The 18,661-nt window shown below is 41.6% G+C and overlaps 1 protein-coding gene across 1 annotated transcript; it reads right to left on the bottom strand.

The window, feature by feature from the left end:
- Positions 1-1,970: 1,970 nt before the first annotated feature.
- Positions 1,971-18,311, bottom strand: LOC112264197 (polycystic kidney disease protein 1-like 2). Its single transcript, XM_042331110.1, has 34 exons — positions 18,002-18,311; positions 17,179-17,337; positions 15,985-16,125; positions 15,483-15,890; positions 15,225-15,346; positions 14,997-15,092; positions 12,659-12,806; positions 11,803-11,951; positions 11,497-11,673; positions 11,139-11,276; positions 10,674-11,017; positions 10,385-10,505; positions 10,072-10,203; positions 9,638-9,863; positions 9,353-9,543; positions 9,001-9,231; positions 8,816-8,917; positions 8,543-8,721; positions 8,303-8,449; positions 8,006-8,205; positions 7,683-7,915; positions 7,273-7,495; positions 6,706-7,169; positions 6,511-6,607; positions 6,263-6,403; positions 5,987-6,172; positions 5,542-5,872; positions 5,241-5,374; positions 5,016-5,143; positions 4,737-4,897; positions 4,409-4,619; positions 4,106-4,207; positions 3,896-4,027; positions 1,971-2,803 (listed from the first exon to the last, which is right to left on the bottom strand). Exons 1-34 carry the CDS (start codon positions 18,285-18,287, stop codon positions 2,633-2,635), a joined length of 6,411 nt encoding a protein of 2,136 aa, XP_042187044.1. The 5' UTR covers positions 18,288-18,311; the 3' UTR covers positions 1,971-2,632.
- Between the last annotated feature and the right edge of the window lie 350 nt (positions 18,312-18,661).

Raw genomic sequence — 18,661 nt, 5'->3', positions numbered from 1 at the left:
ACAGGCTGATGAAATTAAGATCCTACATCTGTACATTCCAACAAACGTTGACTTTTGAGGATTTGTGCATTTATCAAACCCAAAACCCATGTGGGGTCCTTTCGGGCATCCCGGGCACTTTTTGTGACACTAGATAACCTTGAGCTGATAGAGTGTCCGTCGTTGCAGTGACGTTTCATGATAATATCTGATCTATCAACTTCCCATTGGTTCTTCTGTGCACACTATGGTGACCACGGGTAATGAGGAATCAGGGTTTGACTCCGGAGAGTGAGCCTGAGCAACGGCTATCATACCCAAGGATTAAGGCAGCAGGCGTAAAATTACCCGCTGCCGACTTGGGGAAGTACACAAAAAATAACAAAATAGGACCCTCGAGGCCCTGTAATTGGAGTGAACACACTAGAAATGATTTAACGAGGATCCATTGCTAATATTTAGAAGTTGAATTGTACAGTGGTTAGAAACTTCGGAAATTGTCATTAATATGTTTTAATAGTAAAATTTGACTGCCTGTTGTGTATTGTCCAACGGTGTGACATAATGTCCTATGGGTGATGCTGATAAATGATAGGGGAAAAAGGTGTTGTCTTGGACAAAATGTGAAGAAAAAAAAAAATAAATAATAATAATTGTTAATAATTGCATGTGGCAGGTAACATCATCATAAGACACAAGTAAATGAATTACTTTTTCTCAAGGTTCGGTAAATTTTACTCAAAATGTAATGGGTTTGGTTATTGTCATTGTACAAGAAAATAATTTGTTTTTTAATTGAAATTCCAGAAAATCATGACTGATTTAAAGACAGAAGAAACTAATAATGAGTACAATTCATTTTCTTGTCTATTTGAGAATCATTGAACATTTATATTTACATGAATAATGATGCCACACCCGAGGACAAATTCAAAGCACTAATGCATGAAATGGTTTGTTAATTTTGATATAAATGTTAAATCATTGGTGGCCACGAAACATTTCGAATTGTGTAGACATTGTTTTAAATTTTAGAAAATGTTATATATATATTATTAAAAATAGAGGGGAATTTAATTTTGACATGAGGTAAGTAGAGAGCAAGTGGGCCTAAAATAGACCCACCTTTGGGAAGTATTTTTAATAATATGTTCGTTTAGATATTTGGTTTTAAATTCCTCCCATCTAAAAGAGATTCTTCAGTACTTTTGTAGCCAGTAGTTCTGAAAGTAGCACGCATGAGCCAAAAGTGTTTCCCGAAAATTGCATACTACATCGCATATTTGCAGATATGTGCACCACATCAGTGCTCTTTCTCGCTCTGCTTTGTGTGCATCTTGCTAGCTGTCACTCAAATGGAGAAAGGCTAAAGCTCGTTGGCTGAAACTCGAAATGCTAGGGGACGTGGGGGAAAATGTAGGGAAAATGGTGGCTAATTGAGGTAAGTAATAAAAAAAGTATCCATGAGTTCATCTGACTCTGGGGAAGTAGATAAAGGGCCTCATTGCCAAAATCCTGAAGTATCCCTTTAATGACCAACCATTCTGCACACCAGAACAGTAAGTTGAAATTGAATTTGTATTTACTTCTGGCTTCCCACAAACTGTTTTTGTGCAACCCAATACAATAGGGAGCAACACTAGTGTATGTAAATATACCCGCATTGCGAAAAGCACCTATGTTGTAGCTATCTACAGTAGCTAGCCAATCTTGCAGTTTGTCCATGCAACTATGGGCCAGTCAAGCAAAGCTAGATTTCTGCTTAATCTATGCATGGTACGGCTAGCTTAGCCTATAACCAACTGTTTTCATTTTCATTGTTTCATTGTGTGGCTTATTTATATTTTTAGCATATAGGATGGCAACTTCACTTAACTTCGACATGGCCTGTCAACCAAGCATGTATAACTCTGTCACCCAACCAGAAGGGGGTTAAAATACTTCCAGATTTTTCTATTATTTTGCAATACATTTCGAAATAAGTATCCAGATAAACTTTACTTGAAATAAAAAATATACTCTCATGCATTTAACCCAAGTATTTGAAAAATACTTTAAAATACAATTTAGTTGTAACCATTCAAATACCCAAATAAAGGTACCTGTTTTGGGCTGTGTATTTGAAAATACTCAAATACAGGATGTGTATTTGAAACTACTCAAATACAAAGAAAACAAGTATTTATATAACAAATACTCAAATACACATGCATTTGAACTTAGGTCTGCACCCAACTCTTACAAGTAAAAACAGAAACTGCACTAAACCATTTCTGTAGTAGTTCTTTATCCTAGGGAAAGTGATCAGAATGAATTGTGCAGCCCACAACAGTCATCTCAGGCCTTTTATCTGATCTTAATGCAACCCATTATAATGATGAAAGCATACAGGTTGCTATGGTTCAACACCCTTTATATTGTTTATTTATTTTGGAACTAAATATATTGAAAAAGTAGAACTGTTAGATAGAGGAATTATTATTTCATGTACATATGTACATATGGTTACATGGTACATATGCTGATTTGATTAAACAGCTACAAGCAACCATACAAGTGGTGCAAAAGTCTTGATATAACATGTTTTAATACTCCTATTGAGCAACATAAATGAAAGCAGTTCCAATATCAATTCATACAGAGTGGCAGATCTTTACTGAGAACTAAGCATCTCTGAGGATATAGTGGAGGGTTCTTGCTTAGTAACAGAGGCATGGTTGGCAATCACCTTGGGACTGTTACTTTCTTCTTTCTTATATTTGATCCCGAACAAGCTGCAGAACTTCATCAGCATCAGATCCACTATCTCCTCCTCCTCTGAGGGCTGTAAAAAAAAAGATCAGTCAAATCTGATTGGTCTGACATTGATACACCTACAGTAGCCAATTGCCACTGTTAAATGGTGGTGTTGATACTGTATTATTTAAGTGATAATGCCCTCGAAGCCGGTGTTTGGAGGATATATTGGCAGTCCTCCAAACACCGACTTCGGGTTACCAACATATTCAAATAATGATTGACATACTTTAATGAAAAACGTTATTTGGATTAATTTATTCAAACTATTTCATCCTACCCAAGCCGGCTAGTCGTTCAGTCTTTTTGTTCTGTATTTATAGACGCGACCCAGTTATACATTCTAAATGTTCCATTGCCGTACTGGCTGGCAACGTTCTTATCCCTTGCTTGCTAGCTAGCCAACTATGGCTAACTTACATTCACAACAAAATATGCAGCCAGAATAACAGCAAAGTAACTGCATTTGCATTTGTTTAAACTGTTTTCTAGTGATATAATGAGCTAATGAGGCACGATTTCGCTTGGCATAGAAAATGTGTTCACTTGTCAGGACACTGTTGTTCAGAGGAGCTAGCCAACAACACAGCTAATCACTTCGAATTGAAGCTGGAAAGACTGCAAACTAGCTGCACTTAGTTTTGTTCAAGCTATTTTCAACTGACATTTCTTTGCATTTATCCATAAAAATGACGGCAGCTGATTCATGATTTTGACTGGATGAGAAACGCAGCCTGCCTCTCTGTCTCGTCCCGACTCCTTCATTACTATGGAACAGCTGGAGATAGAATTTGAATATTGAAACAATGTTTAAAATGTTGGAGATGCAGACAGCAAGGTTTATACAAATCTCTGCTGTTGAAAACGAAATGTCAGTCTAAAATAAATGTGAGATAATGTCTAGATGCTTTTTATAGTGGAGATCAAGTTTGTAAATTGCTAGGCTGGGCTGATGAGACAGTGGATTGCGCAGTCAGATGGAACAGAGTAAATACGTCATAGATTTAGTCAGTGGTAACTTGTGGAATCAGCTGGAATGCGGTTTTAACCAATCAGCATTCAGGATTAGACCCATCCGTTATATAAACAAGGAATATTATATGATTATGATGCACAGTACCTTGTGATGCATTTGCTCTTGAGTGAACGCCACCAGGATGACTGAGATGAACAGGTTCAGAACCACAAAGGTCATGAATATAATGCAGGAGCCAATGAGGAACGCTCCAAGCACCGGGTTGTAATCAAGAACCTGGATTGGAAGGAGATACCAATCAAAGACCTGCCATCATGGCCATAGCTGTAATTTAGAGAGCTTTCCTTTACTAACCTCGTCATAGTTGAAGATGCCCAGTTGCAAGCTGACCATGGTCAGAGCAGAATCCAGGAGAGTCCTATATGAGTACAGCTTCCAGCCATACATCAGATTAGACTGCAGACAATGATCACATGGTAGATTTAGTGTCAAAGCGCAATGAATCATAACTCAGCTGTGAAAGATTCAGTTAAATTGAAGAGACATTTATCACAAAAGCAAGCACATCGCAATTTATTAGGAATACAGATGCATTGCTACAAGAGAATGTCAAATAGGAAAGTTGGAGAATGAAAAGTTTTCCAGGAAGACCCTTACAATCATAGCATAGGCCAGGAACATAATGGTGATGACCAGTATGAAGCCTGATATGTCAGTCCAGGCACGTTGCAGTGTGGCTGTGATCATGTGTAGCTTGGGGTTGAACCTCATCAGGTGCCACAGTTTGACTGTAGCCAGTAGCACCAGGAATGCAATCAGATACCCCAGCACTGCATCTGCTGTGGCTGTCTCATGGAAACTGGCAAACCTGGATAGAGAGCGGAGAAGTTGAACATCACACAGGAGCAACGGACCAACAATAGGGATAACAGACTAGCGAAAGAAGAACAGAAACTCATGATACCCCAACCCAGTGTGAACTCACTGGTCTTTATGGTTGTGGTAGTACTCCATGTCCCGGTTCCCTAGCAGGCTCCTCTTAATGAAGACAGACAGTGCGCTCCAGCTCAGGAGGATGATGGCGAGCTCCAGCAGGTTCCACTTTGTCTTGAAGTAAGCCCACTTCTGCTGCTTCATCAGCTTTCCCTGTGAGGAGAGGAGAAGAGTTAGACTCAGGAGGAATTCCAGAACAATGGCACTAGACCATTGTGTCACAGATTTTACACGCTTTACATATAAGAAAGGTATTTAAATTAAGGCTTACCTGAACATACATGTAGTAGAAGATAAAGAGGAAATAGATGACCTCAGAGGCCATGACAAAGATGTGGAGTCCACCGGTGGACTGGTATAGTCGGACACTCTGCAGCTCACTGCGAAACTGGAACGCTCCTGAGAGAATAAGACAGGTGCTGACAATCTGAGTTTTGGATGCCTTTAAATACTTACTTTATGCTGTATTCATGGAGTGATATAACAACTGTCTCACCTACAGCTGTGGTCTCCAGCATGAGTGTGACAATGCAGAAGAGGTTGACATTGGCATTGTACACTGTGAACTCTACAAAGACTGCTCGGGTGAACATATCAAGCCAGGTGTTGTCAAACAGATACTGAAGGGTACTGCAGGGACAGAATACATGGAATAATTAAAATACACCCTTCGATACACAGGGCCGGACTACAGCCTTTGGGGACCGGGGCACCAACCTCCATTATATAACATTATATACATTTGCTATGGCATGATAATTGTGATCAATTTGAAGCATTGGTAATTGTGAGCTTACCTGCTAGCATTCTGTGAGTCAGGGCCCAGGTCCACCACAAACCCCCCTCCCCTGTAGAGAACCACACTGCCCCAGATGGGTTGAGCTCTGAGTCGGGCCTGGGTTTGGTACTGCCAGGGGCTGCGGAGGGTCTTTGAGGTGTTTTCACCCGCAGAGCGGTTCCAGCCTGGCCCATAGGAGCCCATGTCCTCCACCTCCCATGAGTATGGAGCATGGCAATCAGGTACAGCCTGACGCATGGAGCGGGCCATTCGGCAGGAATTCTTCTGCACCCTCACCTGGCGAAGACGGGCATTACCAACCAGTTTGGAGTTCCCATCTGTGATGAAACCTTTAACACACCATTTGCTTTTGTTGACACAGGATTTAATCTATACCTTTATTTAGGACATTTTGGAGTGTCGTGTTTTTCAAAGAAATAAACATCCTCTTTAGAGAATCCTACCTGGGCACTCTCCGAAGAGGTTGCTGAGAAGAGAGGTATTTGCCCAGGTGAACACATTTCCGTGGCTCATGCTGTCTGAGATCCCTTGGCTGAAGCTCTGCCGAATGTGCTGAATCAGGAAGTAAGCGTTAGGGTCCCGCTGACCATACGCCACAAGGAGCAACATCCACATGAAACCCATGTAGGCTGCAACAGAATCATAGGGCTTAAACATGTATGTTAACCAATAGGTGCAGTGAATGACAGTGCAGTGAAGGAAAAAGTGGTTCCTCTTACTGAGAATCTCTTTGATGAGGGCGAAAACCTTCTGCTCCTTGATCATGTTGTTCCTCATCCTCTCGACGTCTGTGGGTGGCGGGGGCTGGTAGAAGCTACGTGTGCTATCCCTCCTGACAGCCCAGACTATATCAGGGTCATCTGTGGACCAGATTGTGTCATCTTACACGGCTTAATGTTGTAAAAGTCTAGCTAATGTACAAGTAAACAGAATTTCCCCAAAACTGTAAATAAGGAAAACAAAGAACCTGGGTTTCTGAGTGCCCCCTCAATTTTTGGATCCCCATACTCCTCCTGATCAACTTTCTTCAGAACGAGAGCAAAGAAGGCTGCAAAACCTAGCACCTGTGTTAGGAAATCCACAAAGTTATACCCAGATTACAGATACATGCTGCAGGGCATTTTAAATTGAAATGAGAAAGTTCTAATCTAATGTTTCTCACTTTCAGCGGCTGAATGATTAGGAGGCTCTGAAAGAAAGAAACGACCATGGAGATGAGCCAGCTTATAGAGCGGTCCTTCCCATAGGTCAGCCCATACATCATGGTGAAGTATCCTGATACTCCGCTGGTGGCTACCACCAGTATCCAGCCGATAAACACAAACCACCAGGGCAGCCCGTCTTGACAGCACTTTTTACTGCCACTGTCCCCATCACTACTCTCAGCTTGGCCCGGACTTTGAGCCAGCTCATCCCCTGCCAGGCTGGAAGACTCTAGCAGTCCCTTCATGCCCTGGACCTGCTGCACTGCCTGGCAGTAGCTGTCTGGGTTGGGGAAGCGAGAAGGTCCCAGTAGGCTCAGCTCCTTCTCTACATGGCGTAGCTGCCTGTACAGATACTGGCTGTTGGTGCTCCTTTTCTGTCTCCCATCCCCAGTCTTCTCAGGGCTCCCACACATGCTGGTCTCTGAAAGCAGAGGGATATAGGAAATATATGGGTCAGACAGAGTTTAACATTTTCAACCAATACTGATGATCATCATTGTAGGATCTGGAGGCTCGGGCTGTACCTTGCAGATTGGTTACCCCTAGTGAGAGAATGAGCGATCCCTCTTTCTTGGAGGCATCAGTGTAGAACTCTCCACTGACTCTGTTCTGCTGCCGGATGATGTCCTCCACCAGAGAGAGCAGAGTGTTGATATCAGTCTGTGGTCCAGACTTCATCTCTAACTCCAGGTGTGGAATGGGGCTCTTCATAGCCTTGGAGAGTGACTGAGCAATCTTCTTTATGTCCTGCGAGAATACAGTACATTAACAGCCTTGCTAATGTGGAGAGAATACAGAATAAAGACAGCCAGGATGAGATCAAACTTACAACTGTCTACTTACAAATCATGGTTGACATACAGTATCTAAAATGAGATTTTATGGTAGGGACTGTTGGCTTCAATTGGAATATTAATATATTGACATAGTTTACCTTGATGACTGTGTCTGGTGTGAGTTCTCTGTCCCTCTGTGGGGAGGAGGGCTGAGAGGGAGACACTCTGCCAGTCTTCCCCTGCTTGGACACCTCTGCCTTGGGCTTTCCAGGCTTCGTCTCTCGGGGGCGGGTGTTTCTGAAGATACTCACAATGAGGAGATTAATTGGAAACATTATGATTGAACTCTGAACTCCAATCATCAGCTGCTGCCAGGTGAACTCGATATGACCTACAGGAGTAGAAAGAAAAAGAAGAACGAGTTATTGTTCTGAAAACCTACCATTTCCAAATGCCACCAATACTGTGCAGGCGTCCATACCCAGGTCCATGGTCTGCTCAGAGGGGTCGGTGGGGATGCCCCAGAACATGATGCTGGTCAGCATGGTGCACAGCAGCAGAGAGAAACAGCAGGAGACTCGCTGGACACATGTGAAGGTGCTCGTTGGAGGCCGGCTGATCACAGAAAACCATATGTGGCCATCACGGAAATCCTTTGCCGTCCTCATGAAGAACATATTGCTGCAGAATATACGGTATAGGAAGCTTGTACCATAATGGACAATTCGATTTTTATTAATATTTTACCATTCCAAGGTGCATTCAAGTTCCTTCTCACCTGAATTTCTTCAAATCCATCTCCGTGGCTACAGGGAAAACTTTATCCAGAGTGCACTCACTCATATCTATGGTCAGCCATGAGTTACACAGGAAGTGCCACTTCTGTCCTGTCTCTACATCTTGCACCATAACTTTGTTTATGTACCTGCAAGAAAACTCTTATTGTCAACTAGACCTACATCTTCACTTCAAAGTTCAACTTTGGTCATGGATTTTTCCCCTCCTCCCCCTTTCCTACCAGGCTGGGTGCCCCCCTGAGTTGTCGTGCCACAGCCTGATGCTCTGCAGCTCCCCCAGAGAGAAGGGTGTGGTCAACAGGAACGTATCCACTGCACCCCTCTCAAACACAGGCTTGTCAGGGTCAGTGAGGTGGTGTGGCTCACTCTCTCCCTGCATGCCCATCAGAGTCACAGTAACCTGCAGCATCAACACAGAGTCAGGGTGACTGAGTGTGGTTTTATCAGAGAACAGAATATGATGTCCTGCAGCAGTGGAAACTGTTGGTACTGACCTGAGAGGAGGTGGAAGCACCACGCCGATGCCCAGTGCTGATATTCAGCATGTAACGGTATTCAGCTAATGGGTCATTATCTTCCAACAATGTCACCTTCACCTATAAGAAGTAACACTTGAAGGTAAAACTCTGCATCAACAGCAAAGATGATAAAATGGTAGCAGTGGTTTTTCAAGTCAGACCTTGGCTGTGTCCTGGATGTCCTTCCTGCGTGCCCATATGACCACCAATACGTAAGCAACAAAGATGGAACCAATAAAGCACACCACCACAGGATTTTGGGTGAAGGTGCCAAAGAGCTCAGCCGTACGTGACACGTCTACGAGGTTGGGCATGACGAAGAAAGAGTTCCCGAAGAAGGTCAAGTGCGTACATAAGCACTGGGTGGCCAATAGCGTGGTTAAAGGACCAACCTAAGGAGATCACAGTTGGTTTATGTATTTCATTATGGCCTGGTCTAGGATTGCAGGGATGCTGCAATGTGCCTTTGTTTTATCATAAGGTGTTGTGTTGTGTAGTACTTGTTTAACTCACCCTGCAGCCATCTTCACTCCAGGTGGATAAGGTTTCATTCCAATACTTGCACTGAGCAGCAATGGAGGTGACAGTCACAGTGGCATTGACGGATTTAACCCCTGCTTCCACAATGGGCCTCACAACAAGATAATGCACTCCAACTTTTCCTGTCAAATCTTTGGGTCCCAGGACCCAGGTGTATTTCTCCTCTGTACCCAAAACACACACACAGTTTCTAAACATGAAATGTTTTTCACAATTGTTATGTCTACGTGACTCATGTACGTTCAGGAGGTACATCACCTTGCGTGTTGCTCTGGTGAGGCATCTGAGTCTTGGCTATGTATTGTTTATCGTTTGGGTCGTCTTTATACCCCAGGAACAGCTGAAAGGTTATGTCCTTCGATGGCTTTATCTTCAGCACCAGTGTTACATCAGGTGAAGGGACGTCGACCATCAGTGTGCTGTAGTTTCCCAAGTACAGTATTGTGCTGTTTGCTTGCACTCCTTCAGGCCTTGGCAAGAAGATCTGAGCATCAAAGAAGAGATTATGTTTGTCAAAGAAGAGATAATGGGTATATCATTTATTATATACAGCAGGATGTCATTCGCCACTGATATCTGATCCAGGATCTGCAAACTTATATCTTTAATTTAATATGGTAATATTAAGGCAACATTAGAGTTGTTACACTCTCAAATGACATAGAATATGAAGGGGTTTGCAGCACTCTGACCTCAATCTCCTCAGATAGGTTCTCTATGGGGATGACAGAACCATTTCCTCTTGTCAGGGAGACAGACCCCACAGTGCCGGTAATGTTGTTCTCCTCGCTCCATGAAAATGGGTTCTTCTTGAAACTTAGCATCTGTAACAAATGGGAAATAGTGAATCAAGAGAGAGGGTTCAAAAACCATACCTAATTATTCATCAACAAAACTAACAGGTACAAAAAGACAAATATCTCTCTTCACAATGAAAATACCTTTCATGCATACTGACTCATGATAATACATACATACAGTATATAGTCCCACATGCACACTTACTCGCACGTCCACTGGTTCATCTGGAGAAAGGACATCAACACCCAGGGGAGGGAAGGAAAAGCTTGCAGAGGAGCTTATTGGGTTGCTTATAGACTGCATCTGAATAGTTTCTGTTGACACTCTGAGAGGGCATGATATGCTGTCACTCATTATTGAGGCTATATAACAGTTGCAATGTCTTGCAGACATTGCATTGTAACAACAATTAAAATATGTCTGATGTGTTACAATCGTTGCTTTTTAAAACTACAGTTCCTTTTATTATGTCCTCTGCCCACATTCTTCTTACCTGTTCACAAACACAGTGATCTGAGAGCTGTTGACAATCACAGGAGCTTCATCAACCTTCTTCCAATTCAACAGTGCACTCTGCACATTGTCCATGCCCTTGAGAAGTAAATCAGAGACTTCTCTCTGTGAAAGACAAACTGTTAAGTAAGGATGCTTCATTACTGTCATTAGACTAAGTGAAGGTAAATATGTGCTCACATTTGAGGAAACATCCAGGATATTGCTGGCTGCCTCTACAATTGGTGTAGCTGCCTGCACCATCTCCTCTTCTCCACCATGCTCACTGACGTTCATGGAGAGGAGGGAAGAGCTGAGGTTTGCCACCAGGAAGCTAGCTTCAAGCTGGAAAAAATAGACCATCTGAAATGAAGTCTTTATTCTGGGCACATTTTGACCAATGTGTTTGTGTGAATTACTCCATGCTACCCTGCTTCCATGGAGGGCTAGGTCTATCCAAGTGTACCTGAGCATCGGGACTAAGCTCATCACCCCTCTTGGTGAGTCCTGCCACAGCTCTGGCCGTCAGCTGCACTTTCTGAGGAGTGCTGCTGGAGCTGTTCTCCAGTGCTTCAGTTAAATTCATCAGCATCTGTTCTCGCAGCTTAAGGAGACACACCAACATTGAAGAATGATGTTTAAAGCCCTTAAACTGGACCTTTTACATGTACGCCAATTGCACAATCTCCATCTGGATTATTCAATCAGGATACCTCACAAACATCTGTCTTGTAAACTCAACGAAAACATACCACTATCTTTGTCTTAAAGTTCATATTCATTTAGTATCCCCCCCCCCACACACACACACACACTCCTTATACCTTCATCCTGTCATTCTTTTCCTGACTGGAGCCTTTATTCAGTATGTCCGACACAGACTTGAACATCTGTCCAAGGGTCTCTCCAGAGAGCATCCCCTGCTGCCCTAGATTAGCCACTGTGTACGCCACTGCAGATTGGAGCTCCTGCACTGGAGTTCCGGACTTGGCTGGCCGCACCTTGGGGGATAACAACTAAATGAGTGCTCCAATTACTAAATGGATGTGAACTATGGAGATGAAAGGCAAGACAGAGCCCATACATGAAATGATATAATTTATTATTTATTTTGTTTGGTAATAACAAACCTCAGTGTTGATTGTGGTACTTCCACGTGTCTTTGTGTTCAATTCTGTAACAGTCACCTCTACCGACAGCATGTAGTTGCTGCTTATCTCCCCAACAGGTAGGAAGATTAACGTTACTTTATTTACAGAACTGCAGCGCAGATGTTTACCTGAAAGATAAAGAAGAAAAACTATCTGATTACATAGATTTTTTTTTTTTACTAAATCAATATGGCATTTTTATCTTAATCTGGCTCTGGTGCTAAACTTCTTTGATGGGAGAAGGTTTCCTGAAATATACAACACTGGCAAAGAGGGATACTCACCTTGGTCAGATTTAAAACAATATTGGCAGCCGTTTGTGCAGGATGTAGGTGTTGTACAGGTGATATTGAAAGGATCCAGAACAGTGCCATTCGGAGGATAAATACTACATGAAGGGGGACTTAAGGTGATAGTCGGAGCAGAGGTTACAGGTGGCGTAGTATCAGCAGGTGCAGGAGTCGTAACACCTGGTATCTGAATGGTGTACCTGGCATATTCAAAAGTTTCCTTATCTAAAGAACGGTGATATACAGGGATATTTATGTTATTTCCACTCGTGAACATGTTACATTAGGTCCATACTTTCTGAGGATGAATCAATCACAACTATGCTCCTATAAATATCTCAAACAAAAATAGGGATGTCAAATTGATCAGTCGGGAAATGTCTAAATATGACAATTTGTTGACTTTTTTTCTGTCGATATGCTAAAGAACAGTTTGATGCAAGATCAACATATCTGAAGGACATCCTGTTATCAACTGAGTTAACCAAACATTTAGCCTGTACTTATAGTGTTTTTGGAATTAAATACAAGGAATAGATACTCACCATAAACTATCACATGGAGATTCTGAAGCCTATCTGAAGCTTCTTTCAGGTAGTTTTTGCTCACTTTGTACTCTTTCTGACCATCTTGATCTTTTCTTTCCGTAAGTGGCTTTTTCCCTGTGTTGTTGTAGCAGTTTTGCAGGGCACCCTAGAAGACCACAGAATTCAAAATGTTGTCCTCATGTACGCTGAACTCTGGCTATTGTAATGTCCATCACATGCAGTCCACAAATAATGGGTTTATGCATCAACTTGTTTTATTTATCTACAATATGTCAACTCCAAATTAGACAACATGGGTTAGTCAATAAATTGATTCATGCACTCCAACGAAACTCATTCACACATGAAAACAAACATTTCTCTACATCCACAATAACATCTTCTAAACACGTGTATGTGACAAATAAAATTAGATTTGAAACCAATAAAACATATGATTGCATTCAGCATGCAACAATAAAGGAATCTCAAACTTACTGTTGAAGATTTTGGGTCCTCAATTTGCCAAATTACCTTTGGGCAACTGGAGTTACAGTCCAATTTGAATATGACATCTTTTTTTACATCCACTATATTACAATTATCCTGGCAACTGAAAGAATATGGGAATGTTTTTAGCATAAAATAGATCTTAAAAACATTGAATTCACATTTTGTAACATAGTAACTTGATTATTGCTTCGTAAATACATATCAATGGAGTTCAGCAGTTATTGTTATCATACAAATGGAAATAGGAACAGTGTTGTACCAGAAACAGTTTACCTTTGCAATAACAAAGCAATACATACATTATTATGTAATTATTGGGCAATTAATGCAACATTATTATTAGTGTAATTACAGCATGCTCCATAGGCATGAGAGCAACTCATGTTAAATGTGACCACTTTACTTCTGAATTTTAATTAAATCAGTCAATTAGCATGCTAATGTCATTACCCTGTTGTACACTTAAGGATTACAAATATGTCAATAGTTGAAGCTAAATCATGTCTAACCCAATTCATTCCAGATATTTAGTATCATTCTGTATGGCCACCTAGGCCAGTCCAAAAGCCTTATGATGTCCAACATACATGTAACTGCCAAAATAAAGGAAACACTTGATTAAATGAGGGGTACAAAGTATATTGAAAGCCGGTCCTTCCACACAGGTGTTGTTCCTGAGTTAATTATGCAATTATTATTATTATTCCCTCATACGTAGGGTCATGTATAAAAATGCCCAGTTGTTATTATTTTTATTTTGGCTACCATGGCTGGATGAAGAGATGTCAGTGAGGGCTCTCAAAGGAGCATAGGGGGTTTAAGGTGTGTGTGTGTGTGTGTGTTTGTCTCAGTCACCAGATTGCAACACAATTGCAGACTTATTGGAGATTCTGGAGTGGTGCATGAGACAGAGTTTTCCACCAGCATCAACAAAACACTAAATTATGGAATTTCTAGAGGAAGCTTAGTGTCACCTCCCTCCAACAGAGATCCAGGCACTTGTAGAATCTATGCAAGGTGCACTGAAACCGTTCTGGTGGCCCAACACCCTATTAAGACACTTTATGTTGGTGTTTCCTTTATTTTGGCAGTTACCTGTACTTCTCTGAGGATGATTATGACGATGATACTAGAATTATTAATAGGCTTCTAGGATATTTAAATAGCAGTTTTTATAATATTGTCATTGCCTGTTTTTATAATGACACTGATGGGAGTTATCATGTCATGAAATAAAATAGCATGACTTTGTTTTATATTATATTTATATTATATTATATTATAAATATATTATATTTATAATTATATTAACTTCACTATTTGAAGCGTATCCCCATATTACCAAATTCTAAAGTTGGCGAAGTTCGTTGGAGTAACCGTGATGCATTGGGATGTTGAAAACCTGTCGACCCATTTCCCATCGACACTCCTTGTCTTCACAGAAAAAGTGTATTCAAAAAACTCAAATGGGTTTGGAAGACAGTCTTTTTCAATCAAACGAGTCGTGTCTGTTGTTTTATCATGGCATTTCCCTTTACAGTCTTCTTCTATTGGAATTGGAAAGGGAAAATGGTTAGAAAACATCACCATAAGGCCATGCTGTAAAAAGATGACAGACACAACACGGAGTAAACAGAGGGGAAAAAACGATTGAGATTGTTACGGAAAATGGAAGTTATAAAACAAAATTTACAGTCATTGTTTTTCATTTTATACTGTAATAGGGTGAGGTGAGAGGGTTCTCTTCAACAGCCCTGTGGCTTAAAGGCCTTAACTGGTACTTACTGCATTCCCATTCAAATTTGCTCTGCTTTCCATTTGATAGTCCTCCTAAGCCAGTTACCTCAAGTTTGACACTTTCAGTGTCTTGACTGGCAGTTTCTGGAATGGCAGTAATTTTCAAGGTATAGGCTCGGCGAACTCTCATATGCTTTTCTGTCTGGGGATGAAAACAAATATGTGAAGAAAAACTGCAGGAAAATAATTACCTTCACATTAGTGAAAAAGGTGCTACCTGTTTAAGGTTAAAGGAATATATACATTTTTTGTAATTCTAAGCTATTTGACATACTGTGTTTGCATAGCCATTCTGCCTGAGGTCTGAACTGTTGTGACAAACAACTGCTGTGTTCCCCACATCCACATCCATGTGTGAGAAGACATTCCATGCCCTGACTTTCACTTGCAAAAATCCTGTAACAAAACAGCTGATTTGAATAATATAAACAAGAGTATTATAAAGAATTTTAAAAAGTTATCTTCGTCAGGCTCTGTTTTAATCTCTGAGTAAGGTTTGTTGGATGACAGTTTGAGTAGATAGGGTAGGTACCTTGGATAGTGGTTGAGATATTGTAAACCTGCATGCTTCTGTTTTGCATGTCTCTGGTCTCAGAGATGCTGCCGTTGGCTCCAGACACCTGGAAGAGAAGCTGCACCGGGGCTCCCCGGTCTAGGTAGACACTAACATAGAGGTCTGAGTCTGGACACTCTCCCTCCTCAGCCATCACTGATCCCAGGAGGCCCTCCACAGGCTCCAGCAGACACACCTGCAGCTCAGTGGACACGCCCAAGACCGAGACCCCGTTAGAGGCATGCAGGGTCAGCTGGTGGCAGCCAGAGCCCAGCTGTTGTTCCACCTCTGGTCCCACTGTGATGTTGAGGGGGACGATTCCTCTGACTGCTGATGAATTGGCCACCAACATCTCACCACTGTGGAGTTTGTAGGTCACATTCGTACCTGTAGATAGCAAAGTTGTCTCATTCTACCAAGATTTGTACTCGGAAATGTAAGACCAGATATTTTTATTTCGGCTCATGTTGGTTTTACTTACCAGCTTCTACTTCTACCTGGATTTGAAGGGGGCTTCCGTACAGGGCCTTGCAGTTTGCACCATCTGTTGATTGGTTCATGCTATAGCACTTAATGACGCCAAACTCCCCGATGGGCTTCTGAAGGATGATGTTTTTCTGGACTGTGGACCAGAGACACAGCTGGGTGATGAATATGACTGTGTGTGCTAGGTGCTAGTCTCCGCTCAAGCTTGCCAATGTGTTCAAATATAAGAACTGAAATGTACCAAACTAGAACAAAGTTAATGGCCTACTTGGGTATTTTTGTTTAGTTTAATTTGAAATGCATCACATTGCATTCTGCATTTGAATTTAATATATTCTCATGTGTGTTGCTGTATTATTAGAATATGCCTGAGGGACAACTAAAGTTGATTGGCTGATGATGCTGTGCCATTTTTCACATTGTGGTCGACTAAAGATTGGTTGTTGTGTAATCCAACTGATAAGAGGGAGAGAGATTAGAATCAAGCAGAGAAGCATGTAGTACAGGTACTGTCTGAAGGCCACACAGCAACCACTTCTTCCTATATACTGAGGGAGAGGAAAATCACTTTACATAGTACATACTGTAACAGAGTGGGATAAGCTGTGTAGATAATAAGGATAATAAGGGGCATATACTGTGGGCCTGTTTTTGTCACTACAGAAAGTGCTACTAATAATGTAAATTATATGAAATTGTCATTATCGTTTTCCTCATTAGGCTGTCGTCCTTTTTAGAATTGAGTTGTACAAAAGCCATTACATTTATGGGAGGGGTATCAGTACACATGGTTTAGATAGAGGATCCTTATTACAATGCCTACTCTGAATGTCTGCCATGCATGAAACACTAGCTCAGGAGGACAAACAGTGCAATACGTTAAATGCAAAGGTCAATATTTACTACCTTGTATTTCTATTTGTTTGTATTGTTTTTACAACCAAAGCATGTGATTTCACTATATTCAGGCTATATTCAGTGGCTTTGCTTTTATTCGGCTACTGTGGTTTCCAGTGCGAAAAAGACATCTTTTATGTTGATTATACAATAGCTCCTTCCTCAAGTGGAATTTTGTTCTCGTGCATTTCCCTCCTTTGCTGCAGCTGTGTTTGTTTTACAATATTAACAGTTCCATCTAGCTGCACTCCTCACTCTCTGCCTCACAAACACACACACATCAAATACAAACCAAATTGGCAGATGAAGTGCAGCTCCTGGCTACAGTTGCTTGTTGCCTCCCACTGAAACCCTGAGCTCCTCAGTATGTGACCACAGCCAGCCCCTGGATCAGGGTCGTTCACCCAGTTAGAGTAGCTGACATCAGAGCCATCAAGCCAGGAGAGAGGACCTGAGGATATACAGCACAAACACCAATGAAAGTATTATATTCTATATACACTGAGGGTACAAAACATTAGGAACACCTGCTCTTCAAAGGAGAGGAAATAAAGTATTATTTTCCCACAATATTAGATGTCCCATCTGTTCGACCTGACATGCTTACTGTGTACTATCTAGTTAATTTAATAAATACTATGATAGCTTGTGTTCTCATGAGGGATGTCAGAGGCATTAATCAAATATGTAAAGAAGCAGTAAGGAAAGGAAACAACGATATTAGGTGATAAAGTTTCGTCCTTTGTGTGGAGAATTAAAAAGACTGCTTTAATTTAACGGACTGGACAGCAAAACCTATTGAATGACAGGTGTACCTCATTAGCTGCTAAAAGGATAGATGTAAATGTGGCATGGTCTCCTAGCAATGGTGCGAGATTAATACATTATAAATCTCCCAGCAAGAAGCCAGATGATGTGGGAGTGAACAAGCCCCGCATCTTAGTCTTAGGTTGGGAGACAGCAGTGGAAATGTAACGATTATCTGTACAATATCTGCTCAAATGAATACAATGTACTCTACTCCCACCCTTTGAGATCATTTGCATGATCAAAGGATCTAATGCATTAGTGTCATCAAATAATGCCCACTTTAGTTGCCTGGGCTGCTCTCTTACCTTCAGCAACAGCAGAGTCCAGTGTTAGGTTCGGGGAGGCAGGTGCTAAACCCAGCCACCAGTCCTGCTCTGGCTGCAGGTGCTTCTGTAGGAACTGCTGTGTATCAATATTTAGAATGAAGGCCAGGTGTCCACCACCCCGCTCACACCAGCCCTGTCCACTGAGGAAGGAACGCGGTAGAGCCACAAACTCATAACAGGAGCCGTCAAAACCCTCTTGGTACTCTGGGCAGGATAGAGGTGCCATCTCATCCTCCGCACAAGACAGGCTTAAGAGGAGAGCCATCAAGAGCAATACAGAGAGATTAGTGCTGTTCATCTTCACCCCTTCACCTGTGCACTGTTACAGGCAGCCTGATGACATGCTGTCTTTTAAAGGGGCCTGACATTACAGAATGACCTGTTATGGCTGACTGCACTTTCTTTGTGAAGTTCTAATGGACATAATCCTTGTGTACAAACCAACAGACCACAGGGATATAGTGAATGGTCTACAATAAGGTCCTCAGGGAAGGACCTGTGTCAACAGTAATAATGGGTGCCTCTGAAGGCTACCATTGATGTAACACACTGCAGCTTGCAGGTGTAGATCAACTTTATACAGGTTTGGCAGCAACAAACCAATGACCCAGATAAAGACCATCAGAGTTATAAAAGTCC

Source organism: Oncorhynchus tshawytscha, linkage group LG12, assembly GCF_018296145.1.
Source record: "Oncorhynchus tshawytscha isolate Ot180627B linkage group LG12, Otsh_v2.0, whole genome shotgun sequence".
NCBI classification, from domain to species: Eukaryota; Metazoa; Chordata; class Actinopteri; order Salmoniformes; family Salmonidae; genus Oncorhynchus; species Oncorhynchus tshawytscha.
Note: the sequence above shows the minus strand (reverse complement) of the source record. Positions and strands in the feature narration are given on the sequence as shown.